A 17601-nucleotide genomic window follows, 5' to 3' on the forward strand; every position below is an offset into this window, starting at 1 on the left:
AGCTGTTCGCGAACCTGCGGTTGAGGAACACTGTATTTTTCTGTTTAAAAAAAAAAGGGGGTCTGTTGATGCGTTTAGTACTTGTATGATTGCATCCACAGGAAAATCAATATCCTCAAATACGTATTTTTTACTGTTTTAGGACAAACAACAAGAATCTAGTTCAATTTGGCTTCAGTGGACTGACTCCACCCGTGATAGCTTCTGGGTGATGAGCAGCAGCGGTGGTCGATCCTCTGCAGTGTATCAAATTAGCGGTCAGCAGCAGCAGCAAGGACGTCGAACTGACTGATCGCCATGTCAAGCAGGAAACAGAGCGTGGCACTGCTCCATCAGCAGGGGAGCAACAACAGGGCCACGGCGGACGAGCCCCAATTGGCGACCCTGGAAAACGGGGCACCGTCTTCTCCCTCCGTGTCCCTGCGCAGTTCCAGGAGCCAGAGCCTGTGCTCCGAAATCGTTCGGATCGAGCAGCGTGACGAGGCCAGCAGGCCGAAGACGAAGAGACTCGGAGGCCTGGTCAACAGGCTCAGGGTAAGATGGACAAACAACCTTGTGACATTTTTCATACCGTATGAGTTTCGGGACAAATCAAGCAGAATCCACAACCGCAGAATTCCACAGCGCAAAAACTAGTTATGAGGCGTGATTAGCGTAATGATTTCAATGGTCGACTTCGCGTTACCACATACCCCCCCCCCAAAACCGGTTTTTTGCGCTGAGGAATTCTTCTGAGTTCTGCGGATGTGGTCCCGGGTTTGACTGATAGTCGATAGGCATCACGAGTCATGATAAGGCTGACCATATTTCCTCGCGAAAAATATGAGAAGATACAGAGAATCACCAAAAAAAAAAAAGAAAAAGATGCCAAATGTTTCGATATATGTATTGCTAAAATAATCGAAAAATCGCCAACAGGACTCGTTGAAAATACGGGTAGAACGGGACATTCTTGTGTGAAATAGTCAGCCAAAATTGCAGAGAAATACGGGAATGTCCCGGGGAAATGCTAGTCATATGGTCACAATGAGTCATGATAGGATGCAGTGTCACGTAACTAGTTGCACCTTAACCTACGGCATATTTACAGACCCGTGGCACAGTTCTAGAGAACTTACTCTGTCCGTGGTGCAGTTCCACATCATTTAAGTTATCCGCGGCACATTCGCATATCATTTACATTTCCAGATCACGTAAGCGTCCCGCGGTGCACTTTTACATCACTTAAGTGGCCGGCGGCATAGTTCCAGACCACTTGATTGAACCGCGGCAAACTTGCAGAGTACTCAAGCTGCTCGCGGTGCAGTTCCAGATAACATTTAAGCGACCGCGGCGCATTTACAGATCGCTCGAGTGACCCGTGGCACAGTTCTAGAGCCCATATGCTGTCCGCTGTGCAGTTACACATCACTCAAGTTATCCGCGGCACATTCCCAGATCACTTAAGTGTTCCATGGCACGTTTTGACACCAATGAAGTGGCCCGCAATCTCCTACAGGGTGAGAACATCCTTGGTATAAACTTATAAAGAGGGGTCGTAAAATTTTCTCCTTGCACTGAAATACCATCGAATCCCGTTTTAACGAATACCATTATAGCGAAAATCTCGTTTTAACGAACACTTTTCTAATCCCCCAGATAAGTTTACACAGGAACAATGCAAAAACATGGAATTCCTTTTCGTTATAACGAAGTGATTTCTCCGGTCTCTGGGAGTTTGTTATAACGGGATTCGACTGTATTAAATCATGTAATGAGCAATTATCCCCGTTATCATAATTCAGTCTAATTATTATAATAAGACCAATTATAATTTTTTTTTGGGAGCGGTAGCCCATTTCGATGAGATACTCGTCTAAAGTACCAAAGGATGCCGTGAGATGTCGCTACTTTGATGCCCGATTCACCCTTGTCAGAAACTTTCCTGACGCGGAGGTACAACAGAAACGGCTACATGACCACAGACAAAGAGGGTCCCACAGCGAGGGGTAAGGGCACCAATCTCTCGATGAAAGGGTCGTCTCAAGAGCATCATGGGCCTCTCGGGCCAAGTGATTTTTTTTTCTGAGGCCCTACCTGGCAAATTTACATGCTTACTCTCGAAAATTTCAAACCAGATCTAATATTTGTGAGGTACCCGGGCCCATGCGTTAAGACGGCACTTAAGGCACTCACACTCGGTGAGTATAAAAAAAGAACAAAAGATCAAACGCTGCCGTTCGGAATCGGCCAAAAATTGTAGGTGTAGTTGTAAATCAACCCCGTAGCCTATTTATACAATGGGGGGGGGGGCGGAGTGGGCCCAGGACAGAAAATTTGAGGAAGGAGTGGCCAAGAAAATTAGTAAGATGGGAGAAGTGCGGCAAGATTTGTATAACCTTCAATAAATCCGCATCTGCCCAGACAGCTAGAAACTAGATCAATTTGTGAGCAAAATAACCGAGAAACCAGATCAGTGAATGACCAAAAAGTGACCTACAGGGTGAAGGACCAGGTCAGTGAGTGACCTAGAGCGTGTGCAGGCATGTAAATGAACAAAAGAGTGATCTATAGAGAGGGTGAAAGCATGTGAATGACCGAAAGAGTCATCTAGACTACTAAGTAAAAGTGTAAATCATCAAAAGAGCGATCTAAGGCACCAAGTAAACGCGTAAATGATCAACAGAGTGACCCACAAAGCAAGGAACCATGTCAGTGAGCAACCGAAAGAATGAGCCAGAGAATGTGCAAGTATGTGAGTGACCAAAACAATATGCAAAAGCATCTGAATGGCTAAAAGAGTGACTTAGACAGTGTGTGAGCATGGGAGTGATGAAAAGAGTGACTTACGATCCTATTCAACGACACAGTTTAAACTGCAATCGTAGGTGAAAGGATTGAAGATCGAAACGGATTGGTTAAATTGAGGATTTTAACTAATCCGTGTCCATCGCTAATCCTTTAACCTGCGATTGTAGTTTAAACTGTGTTGATGAATACGGCCGGTAGAGAATGTATGAGCACTGGGGTGATCAAAAGAGTGACCTAGAAAGTGTGTGAGCACGAAGATGATCAAAAGAGTGACTTAGAGAGTGTCCGCGCAAGGGGCGATCAAAAGAGTGACTCAGAGACACAGGTGCACTTACGCGCGCGTTTGGCCTTTCCCCCACTCCTGCAAGTACACCTGTGTCTCTTGAGTCACTCTTTTGATCATCCCCGTGTATTGTATACAATACGCTTGGCCTTTCCCCCTACTCCTGTATTATAGCACAGGGTGGCGAATTCGAGGAAAGAGCAGTCAAGAAAACTAAACTAGGATAGGAGAAGGGCGGCAAAACTCACGTAATCCACGGGCGGCGGATGCCGTAAATGCGCCTCTGGCCAACCCTCGCGTACAGAAAATGACGTTAGTGCGACAAAAATGATCAAATGATTGACAAAAATTTGTTCGAATAACATTACCTGAATGGAGTCATCGGATCGCATCAAGTAACGACCCGAACTGGTCAATGAATGATACCCGTTTCCTCATTATATAAATGAATACGAGATCATTATATAATGGAGAGGTTCATTTGGTTGGACGGGGAGAGGGGGGGGGGGAGGCGCACATAGAAACATAACAGACAATATAGTTTTGTAAAATTGTAACACGATTTTTGAAAACCTCGATCACAATATGCACCTTAATGTATCCGACTACCTTTCTTGTCACTTTTCTTTAAAATGTTTCTGGGGAGTGAACTTTAAATACATTTTTTGATAGAAAGTGTCTCGAAATGGTGAAAACAGCGACAAATTTTTGTCTATCTATTATATTTTCTATGAAAAAGTCGTTTTAATGTCAAATTTTAGGCAAAATTCATGTGATATTCGAAACACGATTGCAAACAATTTTATTAATGAAATGCTTTGTGATTTTCACAGTGCATTTAGCTAATAATGTTGCAGGTCGTGAACCAAAATTTAAAGGATTGCGTGACATGTTCATAAGTTACACCAAAATATGTTCCAGTACGTGTGAATTTTTTGAAATTTCATCCTACATTTTGTCTATAAATTGTCTTGTAATTCAAAAAATATATGTGATAGACCTTAGATTTTGGTTCATAACCTCAACAACATATAGAAAAATATCATATTAAAATTTCGTAAGTATGCAATGCATCAACTTTTACAAATCATGTCACTAAGTCAAGTAAAATGTCAAAAATAACATTCTTCGTAAATGACGTTCAAAGTCTTTATTCGCGTATTACTTGCATGTAAAAACGCAACACTAAAGTGAACGTAACTTTGATTCTTTAAAATCCATGTCTTCTTCCAAAATGGCGTTTTCAACGTAGTCGGATACATTAATTACGATGATCTGAATAACGTGCCATTTTTTGTGAATGATGTCGTTATTTTCACGTGTGAATTTTAGCATTTATTCATCGTGTTTGTATTTATTTCGTATCAGATAGCCCTGGCATGGACGGACCAGAGGAAAAGATCGAAACCGGAGCAACCCCGGCCCGACTCGTTCTTGGAAAAATTCACGTCCACCGTCGACAGACCTGAAGAAATCATCAACGAGACTGAGAACTGCTGTGGGCGGTGAGAATGCTTTCTCATTTCACGTGCAGGGGGCGTCCCATAAAGTCATAAAAAACCAAAGATTTTTCATACAGGGTGCATAGCAATCGGGGTATTGTATTTTACTAGCGAACCGTTGATCCTAGAGAGACAGGTGTACTCCAATTAGAAAAAAGTTTCCAAATAACGCGTAGTACTCAGATATGCCATTTGTGTTTCAAGGGGTTTTATAGTTATTAAAATAAAAATATTAACTTTTTATACAGTCCCCGTGTTCCCCAACACCTAATTAGAAAGATTTTGTCCCGTCTCTCCTGATGTCAACAAAAAATTCCATGTTTTTAGTGCAATATTCACTTAGATATTTGAATTCGAAAAACGGAAGAAAGATGGGGAAAAATAGCTCTTAAAAAAAAAAAAGTGCAGAAAAACCGTTTTATACCTACATTTAACGCTGTTTTTTCCCCAAATTTCCTCCGTTTTTCGAATAGGAATATCTCAGTGAATACATGGCACTATGGATTTTGTTTTGTTGGCATCACAGGAGGAACGGGTCAAAAACCTTTTAAGCAAGGTTTTGAGGAACACGGGGACTGTATAAAGAGTTAATTTTTTTTATTTCAATAACTATACAACCCCTTGAAACACGAATGGCATATCTGAGTACTACACGTTATTTGGAAACTTTTTATAATTAGAAGTATGTCTCTAGCAAGGGCGTAGCGAAGGGGGAAGGGGAGATTTGGGGGTCTGCCCCCCCCCCCCCCCGAAATGTGGGAAAATGACCGAAGAAAGGTGGCCGAATCTATTGTTCTATCACTTTGGTGTCCCGCCCCCCGAAATGAATGTGGTCCCCCTCCCCCGAACGAAATTTCTGGCTACGCCCCTGGTCTCTAGGATCAACGGTTCGCTAGTAAAATGCCATACCGCCTGTTTAGTATACACTCTGTATATTAGAATGTTGTTTGCGAAAAAGTTATATATTTAACAAAAAAAAACAAAAAAAAATGGTATATATATATATATATACACATGTCCAAATTTTTTTCGATAGAGGGCGCTGGAAACCAGTCTGGCAGTAGTGATTGGACCTGCACCTTTCTTCAATCCATTCGGTTCGAATTAGTGTGGCTGAGGCAACACAACATCATCTACCCACTGATGCCAACATAACATAAAACCTTATGTAAGCACTCAGTCAAAGAAAAATTCAGAAATGCGCTGTTAATCATGCACCCTGCATTTTATAGGACACCGATTTTCATATTTATAATGATTAGCTTTCATGCAGCACCTTCTATCGTTAAAAATTTGAATAAATTTCTATTTCTATATTAAAAAATCCTCCTTCGTGAGAATAACTTTTTAGCACAGACCGTGTTTTAAATATACAAATTTCTTCAATTTTTTTTATGAGAATTTACGGGACACCCCGTATGCTGTCAAACTCGGTTATAACGACATCAAGAAACACGAAATTTCGTTGTTGCAGAAGAGGTTGACACTTTCGTGACCTTCTAAGTATAAAAAATATAATCAGAATCCACACAACAGTGATTCTCAGCCTTTGATCCGCGGACCAGAGATGGGTCCACAATGATGGTAAGGGGCCATTCAAGTATTACGTAAGCAGATTTTCAGCCATTTTTGACCCCTCCCCCTGTCAGCAAAAGTTCGTCAAAGCTTAGAATATTTCCTATCTTCAAAAAGGGGTGGTTGATGGCGTAAGCAAACTTCAAAATCCCCCCTCCCCCCCCCCTTGTCAACAAAAGTCAGCAAATCCGAACTCCCCCCCCCCCCCGATGCTGACGTAATACTTGAATGACCCCAAACGACTGATTGGAAACAGAATGCGATGGGAGAACGACCACCCCTCCCAAGAGCCGAATAATATGAGAATATTGTTCCTTAAAAACACGGGACGATTAAACTTACTCACAATTCGCCTCTCCCACCACATCGTGCTGGATAAGCGCCTGCTTCAGCTTTACTGCTCTTCGGGTTCGGAAAGGTCAAGAAACGCTGATCTAGATAAATGCACCAATTCTCCATCCCAGGGCCGTCTTAAGAGTATCATGGGCTCCCGGGCAAAGTGGTTTTTCGGAGACCCTACCTGGTGTATCCTGGAAAATTTCAACCGGAACTCATTTTTGTGAGGCCCTTCTTCTCTTGAGGCTCCCGGGACGCGCCCGGGTGGGCCCATGCGTTAAGACGGCACTGCTCCATCCTCTCTTTGTAGCTCATGGTCGGCGTGGTGGTGAGATGCTCATCTACCACCGCGAAGGTTGTTGTCAGATCCCGGGGAAGAATATAGGTAGGATTTTGTCTAACGGGGGTGGGGGTGGGGGGCTTGAGAGCAGAAAGGAACTCATTAATGGCAGTATATTGCAATATATCGATATGGTTGGAGTTTGGTGAAGTAGCATCTCATATTGTGTCACATGCAGACACAGGCAATCTTGCTGCTGTTGCCCGGACTGACGAAACCTTTTTCTTCTGGGACGTAAGCCGATGGCCAAATCAGTTTAACTCGACTGTGTTGCGTGTGAAATCATCAACACATTAGACTATAATTGCCGCATTCCAACTTGTGTGATATTCATAAACGAGGACAGATGGTGCTACCTTCAGTTTTGGTGGACATCATCACTTTGTGTATTTGACATTGGCCATCAACCGCAAATGGCTTGGACGACAAATATCTACTCTCTGTAAACAGGGAGAAAGAGGGCGGGGGGGGGGCAGAGCTTCCCATCTCTTTTCCACGAACTTCATTCACTCACATCTAGAGTGATTAGTGGGGGGGGGCCGTGTCTGTGTCTCAGAGATGGCGTAAAGTACTATGGGGGTAAAGTACCTCCATCGTTGGGCGGACTTGTCCACGATATCAGCAAATAGTCACACAAAAGTCGGAGAAAATATACGGAGAGTAAACACTCCGCATTTTTTTGATTGTCAAAATATTAGCTTTACCCCCCACACAAGCTTCTTGTTGATCTGGCGATCGATCACAAACGAGACAACGCCAAAGTAAACGGAGTTTTGCCATTCTCTACAGGAGAAGAGTATCATGGGAACATTTCTAGTCCTCAGAGATGTGTTGTTTAATCCGAAAATACGAATGGCCGCCCTTATTCTTTGCCGTGGACATTAAGGGCACAATAAAGAGAAAACGACCTTATACTTTCTATTCCAGTGACTTCAACAACCTTGGCTAAACTTTACCCTAAGCTTCTTTTCCACTTAGATCAGGTGCAGACCGAAAATTCGGCACTGTCCTGGCACAGATAAATGACGGCATTTCAAACACGTATATACATAATACGCATGCCTCATACTTAGGGCGTATTTCTCGCATGGACAAACGGGGAGCGTACCTAGGGCCCTACAGTTGACTCCCTTTTGGGGCCCCTCACTCACGTCTCTACACGGGGGGGGGGGCTTAAAAATTCGTATTTGCCCAGGACCAGAACTTATGCGAAAACAGGCCCTGCTCAGACATTCATGTGCACACGTTAGGAACGAATTCCTTTCATGCTAGAGTCGGGATGGGGGGCGGGCGGGGGATAATTGTCCACCCAGTGGGAGGCGGAGGGACATTTTGTCTCGTTGTTTCCATTATTGTCTGCCCTTAGCCCTTTAAACGTTTTTATAACATTTTCCTAATTCGAATTTTAACTGCCAATAGAAATCACTAAATCTTCTAAAAATTATGCAAATACAAAGGTCACAACAGACAAAATGCCGTAGATTTCTCTTTTCACCCTACGTTTCCTCTCTCGCTCTTACATTTAGAAAGTAGAATGTGGGGGGGGGGAACACTAATAGGAGTACAGGGAAAAAAACAGCTTCGTGGGAAGGGGGGTTGCTTCTTCTGACTTATTGGAAGGACAAATTTTCAAGAAAAGCTAATTTTTGGTGCATATGAATGTGGCGTGAATAAACTCGCGAGTGTCAGAGGTTCATGGGTGGAGATACGAGTCGAGCTGCGACTGATATATTCAGGGTGTCTACCAAATACCAAAACCAAAATTCGGTGACTTTTTGGTGACTTTTCTGCGACCTTTTCTCATTTGACAAAATGAATCATGCTATAGACTGTTTTCTTATATCAGTGGTTTCCAAACTGTGAGTAGTAATCGCCTGTGGGGGGGGGGGTGGTTTGGGTTAATAAAATAGGGGGGGGGTCTTAATGAAAGGGGGTACCGCGAGTGATTTTACAAAATAAAAACATTTGATAAGAAATCAATTATTTTAATCCTTCGAAACTTTCCACAGAGCATGATGAAGATGTCAATGCATATACACATATGTAGACATGCCAACATTGGCATGAAACCTCTCAGTAGTGCTGTGAATGTTGAGCTTCGCCACGATGGGTGGGGGGGGGGGAGAACAAACAGCTTCTTCATAGGGCTACGATAAAGCTTTTTCTGACGGCAATCTAAGTCATTTCACACCATCAAGTGATGGCAAAAGTTAAGATTGAGAATTCTGGTTCAGTTCAAGTTGACAGACCCCCCCACCTCTTTGTAGATATCGATACCAACACATTGAATAACAATGGCAATTTCGAATGATAAATTATACACTGCCTACAGCATTGATAAGTGAGTGTTCGAATTCTACTCTCTTTCACGTTCCGATATTTCTGTATAGGAATAGAATGAATATTGATCCCCCTGCTGCCACCTATTGAATAAGAACAGAACTATTTTTTATAAATTCTACAAGTAAAGTTGACTGTAGGTGTTATACTTGTTTCCAGCATGAAAATAAATAGTACATTGACAGATACCATGTATCTATTGGTTATTTTTTCACGCAGCATACCGATGTAAAATCTTATTCACCACGATATCGGTTACAATGTTTTTTATTTTTGAAGCAAAACTATTTTGAGGTAACGTAGTAACCGGTATTTATGGCGTACAATATATAGCATAAAAATGCAAAATATATATGGTATCGTAACCATAAAATGATGATAATAAATGGATGGAAACGTCACATACTTACCTGTTGTTGTTTTGGTTCCGTCCTAGTTTGCGGCCGACATTCGTCATTGACCCAGCGTCGAACGTGTATTACAGATGGCTGTTCGTGATCTCGATGGCGGTCTTCTACAACATCCTGGTCATCATCGGTAGGAGCGTCTTTTGGGAGCTGCAGAACCTCTGTCCAGAAGCCTGGTACGTCCTGGACTACGCCAGCGATTTCATATACCTCGTAGATATCGCGATACAGTCCAGAACAGGTATGTGTGTCGGGGGCCAACCAGTTCAATGATTACGTCACTCGGTAAATGTGATAAATCAGGTTATATTATATGCATAATTACCTACCATTTTGGTAAGTTTGACAAATTTCCCTGAATTTATCTCTTCAACCGCGATTATGCATAAGTACCCAAGAGTTGCGTCATTGGAAAACATGTACTATATGAACAATCGTACTACATGATAATTCATGCAAGTATTGTATCGTTATATCGGGATAAGATCGTAAAATTTGTTACCATTATATCGGGGTTCGACTTTTTTCGTCGCACATACTAAGTATTATGCATAATCCCAGACAAAGGTGAAAAATTTCAAGTATTTATCAAATTTACCAACGACACTTGGTTATTATGCAATGTGTGCCAGGGAGTCTGAACCTCTTAATAACCGGATTATGGCCCGCCGCTTTGTCTCAAAGAAGAGATTTTAGCAGGTGTGTGGTGGAAGAAGACCTGGGCCGTGCTGGCGGCTGGCATGTATGTGTTGTGAACCTAACGTAAAGTTTGTTTCCGTGTAATGCTTGTTATGTGTAGTGCTTGGAACTATGTCGTGTGTTACTTAAGTGATCTTTGCATGTGAAAGTGATCTTTGAGGCCTACTTTAGTGATCTGAAAATGTGCCTCGGGCCACTTAAATGCTCTGGAATTGTGCCACGGGGCCACTTAAAATACCGTCAGACCCCGTTATAACGAACTCCAAGAGACCGGAGAAACCACTCCGTTACAAGAAAATTTCGTTATAAAGGAATTCAAGGTTTTTTTGAATTGTTCTTATGTAAACCTTTCTTTGGCATTAGGAAAGTGTACGTTAAAACGCGATTTTTTTCTCGCTATAACGGTATTCGTTAAAACGGGATTCGACTGTACTTCGAATTGCGAATGAAACGCGATGACTGAATGTTTGTACCGTTGTGGGCCTGCTGCTGTCTGTGGCGAGATTTTTTAACGGCGGTATCGGCTCGAAGTTTAGAACCACAGAGAACCAATTTCAGGGGTGGGAGGGATTACTGTGGTGCCGGTGAGGTTCGAACCTATCATACGATTGGCAATTATGCATAATAACCGATTTATCACATTTACTGTAACAATAATGTAACATGATAATATTTGTACCGATATTGATATTGATGACATAATGGTGAAAATTCGGTCATTTCTACCTCAGGTTACCTGGAACAAGGTCTTTTGGTCAGGGATCGGCAAAAACTCCTGAAAAACTACACCAAGTCCACGAACTTCAGACTGGACCTCGCCAGCCTGGTGCCAACGGACGCCCTGTACGTGGTACTGGGCACGGAATGCCACCAGAAAGTTCCGTGTTCGGTGATCGTCCGACTCAACAGGCTGATCCGCTTCCACAGGATGCTCGAGTTCTTCGACAGGACCGAGACCCGAACCAACTTCCCTTACGTGTTCCGCATCGGCAAGCTCATAGCATACATCCTGGTCATAATCCACTGGAACGCCTGCTTCTACTTCGCGATGAGCTACAGCATAGGCTTCGGCACAGACCTGTGGGTGTATAAGAACGTCAGCGATCCGAAGCACGGATCCCTCACCCACCAGTACATATACAGCTTCTACTGGTCCACCCTGACCCTGACGACTATCGGGGAAGTCCCCGTACCGGAGCAGAACATCGAGTACGTGTTCGTCGTGTTCGACTTCCTAGTCGGGGTGCTCATATTCGCGACCATAGTCGGTAACGTCGGCAGCATGATCACCAACATGAACGCCGCCAGGGCCGAGTTCCAGTGTCGGATGGACAACGTCAAGCAGTACCTGGAGTTCAGGAAAGTCGGGAAAGACCTCGAGAATCGGGTCATCAAGTGGTTCGAGTACCTCTGGACGAACAAACAGTCGCTCGACGAGGACGCCGTCATGGCGACCCTCCCGGACAAGTTGAAGGCGGAGATAGCGATCCACGTGCACTTGGACACTCTCAGGAGGGTCCGGATCTTCCAGGACTGCGAACCGGGGCTGCTGGTGCAGCTGGTGTTGAGGCTGCGGCTGCAGGTGTTCAGCCCCGGAGACTACATATGTCGGAAAGGGGATGTCGGCAAAGAGATGTATATAGTCAAGAGGGGCAAACTGAACGTCGTCGCCGACGACGGCAGGACGGTGTTCGTGACTCTGTGCGACGGAAGCGTTTTCGGGGAGCTTAGTATCCTCAACATATCCGGGGTGAAGACCGGCAACAGGAGAACTGCCAACGTGAGGAGCGTCGGGTACTCTGACCTGTTTTGTCTGTCCAAGCAAGACCTCTGGGAGGTAAGGACTTCTTCATCCTTATGTCTGTAGGGGGTCATTCAAGTGTTACGTCAGCATCGGGGGGGGGGGGGGTTTGAGGTTGCTTACGTCATCAACCACCCCTTTTTGAAGACATGAAATATTCTAAGCTGCTGACAAAATTTTGCTGACGGGGGGCGGGGGGGGGGGAGGTCAGTGTTTTGCTGACAGGGAGGGGGGTCAAAAATGGCTGAAAATTTGTTTACGTAATACTTGAATGGCCCCTAGACGAAAGATTTCATTCATTCATTTAACGTCACTATTTTTTATTATGTTTCTGTAATTCACTATATAAAACAGGGGGCGCCCAACCTTTAGGAGAGTGCGGGGCCACTTCATCGTGGTTTAAAATCGTGTCGCGGGTCACTGAAGTAATCTGTAAATGTGCCGTGGATCATTCAAAAGACCTGGGGATGTACTGTGGGGCCGCTTAAGTGCTCTGGAGCCGTACAGGTTACAAAAGTTATATCTAAGTATGGCACGGGTAACTTAAGCCAGCGGTTCTCAACCGGTGCTCCACGGAACCCGTCCGTGTGCGCTTCCCGAGGGCTCAGCAGCCACTCGAGGATAATAAAATAAATCAATAAATTTGATAAACTAACAAAAAAAGTGGCCTAAAGGGTGCCGCCATATAAATAATATGCTAAAAAAGGGCTCCTCGAGTTAAACAGGGTTCCGCCATAGAAATTATACACTGAAAAAGGGCTCCGATAGTCAGAAATGGTTAAGCGGTCTCTGCGTATTCCCTTGTCACTTAAATTATCTGCAAATGAGCTTCGAGCTATTTGAATGATCTGAAACCGTGTCGACACGGTCACTCAAGTGATTTGTGAATATGCCGAGGGTCCCTTAAGTGATCGGGAAATGTGTTGGATAGTTCATTTTTGCAAAATTAGGTATAAAGTCGAGGAGCCTATCAGATGACTCCGAGGACCATATTTGGCCCGCGGGACATGGGTTGAGCATGCACGCTATAAAAGAAAGGTTGGGTGCCTCAGAAACTTCAAGTATCCTGACCCCCTCCGTAGGAGGCGTGGAGACTTGCGTACTGCTGCGAAAATTGTGAGTCGAGATCCTCGTAGAAATATCTAGTATATCCCCTACATATCTAAATAAATATATCCCCTTGAAATCCATAAAACGCTTGCGTGTCTCTAAAAATGCGTAGTTAGGTCTAGACACGTTTACGCGACTTCCGTATCCCAGCAATGATATGAGTACGTACAGAAATGTGTAGAACAGTGGCTCCCAAACTTTTGCCACATACGGCCTACTTTGCCCTGTTCATGGTTCATTTGCGGTTCCCTAAAACAGTTTAGTAGATATTATGCATTCATAAAAGTATGCCATGTTAAAAGCATAAATAGGCACACACACAGTTCGTCGCAACGCCACTGACAAAGATTGGCGACACCACTAGGAGCCACGCGCACACCGGTGTAGAAGATGTGTGTGTATACTCTTACAAAAATGCGCAAGAAGCTTAGTCATAGAGAAAGTAGTTGAGCAATATCGGGGACTGGCTGGAAATGTGCGAAATAATTTGCAAACAGTCCGAAAATAAGTAAACAAAATTCGTAGACCTGCTGACCGGTAACACAGAAATAAGAAATCAATATACAGGGTGTCCGGTAAGTACTAATACGGCTTATATCAACCGTTCGTCGTAGAGGTATGATGTCAGTTTAAGAAATGCTCAAAAGGCGTTCAAAAATTACCCTGTACCAGTTTTTAGAGTTAAAAAATACAGCGTGTGTCACAAAATAAAAGAAATCTATATATATCTATATATGCTTGTCCTCTAACAACCAATTAGGGCGTTCTGTTCTGTCTCTCCCGAGGCCAAAAAAAAGAAAAAGAAAAAAGATCCAAGTTTCTCAGTGCAATATTCGCTGTGGTGGTCGAGTAGTCATAGTGACGGAATCGCATCGCGAGGATCCGGGTTCGAACCCGAACCCCACCGTCACCACAGTGGTGGTCGCGGCTGAAGTTTTATTTCCTGTGGTTCCCAACTTCGAGGCGCAAATGCGAGCCGATCTCCCCGTTAAAAAATCTCGCCACAGAGAGCAACAGGCCTACACACAACGATAAATTATTCAATCATTACCCTTCATTTATAGGGAGAAACTGGTTGCAGATGGCAGCACTGCACATAACAAGCATTACACAGAAACAAACTTCACATCAGGTTTTACTACACGCACATTCCAACATGTACCAATTCGTTAGAGGTTCCGCAGAGGAATATGGACGAGGTGCATGTCTGGTTCAGTAGTAGTAGTAACTACATGTTAGGGGATAGAGGGACCGTATAAAAATTTAGATTTTTTTATTTTGTTTTACACACTGTATTTTCACTCTCGAAACTGGTACAGGGTAATATTTGAACGTCTTTTGAGCATTTTTTTTCAAATCGAAACTATACGTCTACGATAGACGGACACAAAGGCCGCATTAGCACTTACGGGACACCCTGTAAAGAGAGAAGGTACAATCTATATATATAAAATTGATTTTCTGTGTGTGTGTGTGTGTGTGTATGTTCTCTATACAAATCTACAATTTTAGATCGATCGTCGCCAAATTTTGCATATATACCAAATGGGACCCGACTTGAACGATAGGCTACTTTAAAATTTTGTCAGAGCAGGGCAAATGCCCCAAATGGGCAAAACACTGTCGGGCAACAAGGGTTTTTGGGCCTCAACAATCACTTTCCGAACGTTTACTTGGGTTACCGTGGTTCCCTAGCAATGCGTTTCAGACGTGTATATGCCTTTACAATGGTTTGTGACTTCTTTAATCCTGTTAGTATATGTATATGTATAATAGTTTATGCCTTTGTAATGGTTTGCCAATACTTTCAATACTACACAATACTACTATTCAATACAATTACATTTCAATACTCTCAGTAGTGAGGCTTTTTGAATAGACGTTATAATCATCATCAGCATCGCTTTGAGGGTCAGGAAAAGGGCGAGACTCATAGAAATCACTGTTAAAATTGCCGATTTTACTGTAGAAATGAGGAAATTTGGTGTGTTTTCCGCCCCATCAATAATTTTAAAAATTGAATAGAATTCTCGATTTTTGAAATATTGAGTTCGCTTAGAGATATACAAAGCCCAGGAGATTAAATATGAAGTAATTAGCCGGACCTACTTTTCAGTTGGATATTCATGCTGACTACATTGATTTCAACTTTTTATTTATATCTTCTCAAGAAAGAAAATTAATGTCTCCGTATTGTCTTTTGATATTTAACTGCATAAATTCATATAGTTTGAGATATTTTAAAATTAATTATGGGCCTGTAAGAAGTACATTAAAGAAATTCCACAGTTTAATTAAGCATTTTTGAAAGCTGAAACAGGCAGATGGATAACTTGAAGTTCAGGAGGGGGGGGGGGGAATCGAAATACCTAGCTCCCCTTAAAAAAGGGTAAAAAATTCATTTCTACGTTTCTTTAAATCTAGATTTGTTTATTTCATGAATCGCGCAGGAAGTCGCCATATTGGTTAACTTGGACACGGTTTGTATGTCCCTCAAAGAAAGAGGGAGATATCACGTGATCCAAAAAAGCCTCATTGAAGAAAACCCGGGCAACGCCGGGTATTTTAGCTAGTCTATATATATAAAATTGATTTTCTGTGTGTGTGTGTGTGTGTATGTTCTCTATACAAATCTACAATTCTAGATCGATCGTCACCAAATTTTGCATATATACCAAATGGGACCCGACTTGAACGATAGGCTACTTTAAAATTTCGTCAGACCAGGGCAAATGCCCCAAATGGGCAAAAAACTGTCCGACAACAATGGTTTTTGGGCCTCAACAATCACTTTCCGAACGTTTACTTTGGTTACCGTGGTTTCCTAGCAATGCGTTTCAGACGTGTATATGCCTTTACAACGGTTTGTCACTTCTTTAATCCTGTTAGTATATGTATAATAGTTTATGCCTTTATAATGGTTTGCCACATTTTCAATATACTCTCAGTAATGAAGCTTTTTGAATAGACGTCATAATCATCATCAGCATCGCTTTGAAAGTCAGGAAAAGAGTAATCCTCATAGAAATCAGTGCTAAAATTGTCGATTTTACTGTAGAAATGCGGAAATTAGTGGGATTTTCCGCCCCATCAATAATTTTAAAAATTGTATTGAATTCTCAATTTTTGAAATATTGAGGTCGCTTAGACATATACGAAGCCCAGGAGATTAAATAGGAAGTAATTAGCCCCGGACCTACTTTTGAGTTAGACATTCATGCAATAACATTGATTTCAACTTTTTATTTATATCTTCTCAAGCATGAAAAATAATGTCTCCGTATTGTCTTTTGATATTCAACTGCATTAATTCATAGTTTAGGATGTTTTAAAATTAATTATGGGCCCGTAAAGTACATCGAAGAAATTCCACAGCTTCAATTAAGCATTTTTGAAAGCTGAAACAGGCAGATGGAGAACTTAAAGTTCGGGGGGGGGGATCGAAATACCTAGCACCCCTTAAAAAAGAAAAAAATATATATTCGTTTCTATGTTTCTTTAAATCTAGATTTGTTTATTTCATGAAGTCGCTCAGGAAGTCGTCATATTGGTTAACTTAGACACGGTTTGCATGTCCCTCAAAGAAAGAGGGAGATATCACGTGATCCAAACAGCCTCATGGAAGAAAACCCGGGCAGCGCCGGGTATTATAGCTAGTATTTAAATAATTCGGAAATTTTGTAGCGGGTATACGTGAATTGGTCAGAATGTTTGGCGGACCAGCGGTTGAAGAGAGAGCACTGAATTATAAATCATTTTTCCGGAAGGGAATTTTGTGAACCATGTATAACTTTATCTTTTCGTATTTTCAAAGGTTCTCGAGGAATATCCGGAAGCGCGGAAGCTGCTCATAGAACGTGGGAAGCAGATACTTCTCAAAGACGGACTCCTAGATGAAGAAGCCATAAGGGCCTCAGAGAAGGCCGAAGAAACGATGAGGGAACGGGTCGACAGGCTCCACAACTCCCTCGTCATCCTCCAGACCAGACTGGCCAGGTTATACGCCGAATTCTCGAGTTTCCAACAGAATGTCAAGCAGCGTGTCACCAGCATCGAGAAGCATCAAGACGACATTTGAGTGTGGGATATTGATTGATTTACGTCTCTCAAATTGCCCGTAGATTGTCATCAGACTCACCCTCATTTGATGACTGAGTTCATGGTCTGTTCAGATTAACGAAAAGGTGCTTCCGAAGACGAAGAGCAGCGGTTCTTCCTTAAAACTGGCTTCAACGCAAAGGAGGAGGGAATTCTAGTGTATTCATTATGTTGTATAACAAGTTTGATCAGGAGTCTTCAACGCATTGCCCGCGGGCCATATTTAGCCCTTGGAGTTTGTTTTTTTTTGCCGTGGCCCGATCATTTTCAGAAAATGGTTGAAAATATTGAAATAAAAAGATTTAAGTCTATAGAGATAT

At 42.6% G+C, this 17601-nt stretch overlaps 1 protein-coding gene across 1 annotated transcript; it reads left to right on the top strand.

The window, feature by feature from the left end:
• Positions 1 to 284: 284 nt before the first annotated feature.
• On the top strand, positions 285 to 17261 carry LOC149064994 (cyclic nucleotide-gated channel alpha-3-like). Its single transcript, XM_089254642.1, has 5 exons — positions 285 to 534; positions 4442 to 4578; positions 9603 to 9814; positions 11004 to 12109; positions 16998 to 17261. The coding sequence occupies exons 1-5, from the start codon at positions 298 to 300 to the stop codon at positions 17259 to 17261; spliced, it is 1956 nt and encodes a 651-aa protein (XP_089110768.1). The 5' UTR covers positions 285 to 297.
• Positions 17262 to 17601: the final 340 nt, after the last annotated feature.

Source organism: Pholcus phalangioides, unplaced genomic scaffold (genome assembly GCF_987345545.1).
Source record: "Pholcus phalangioides strain wild (caught in Gottingen) unplaced genomic scaffold, Ppha-v1.0 ptg000042l_1, whole genome shotgun sequence".
Lineage (NCBI taxonomy): Eukaryota > Metazoa > Arthropoda > Arachnida > Araneae > Pholcidae > Pholcus > Pholcus phalangioides.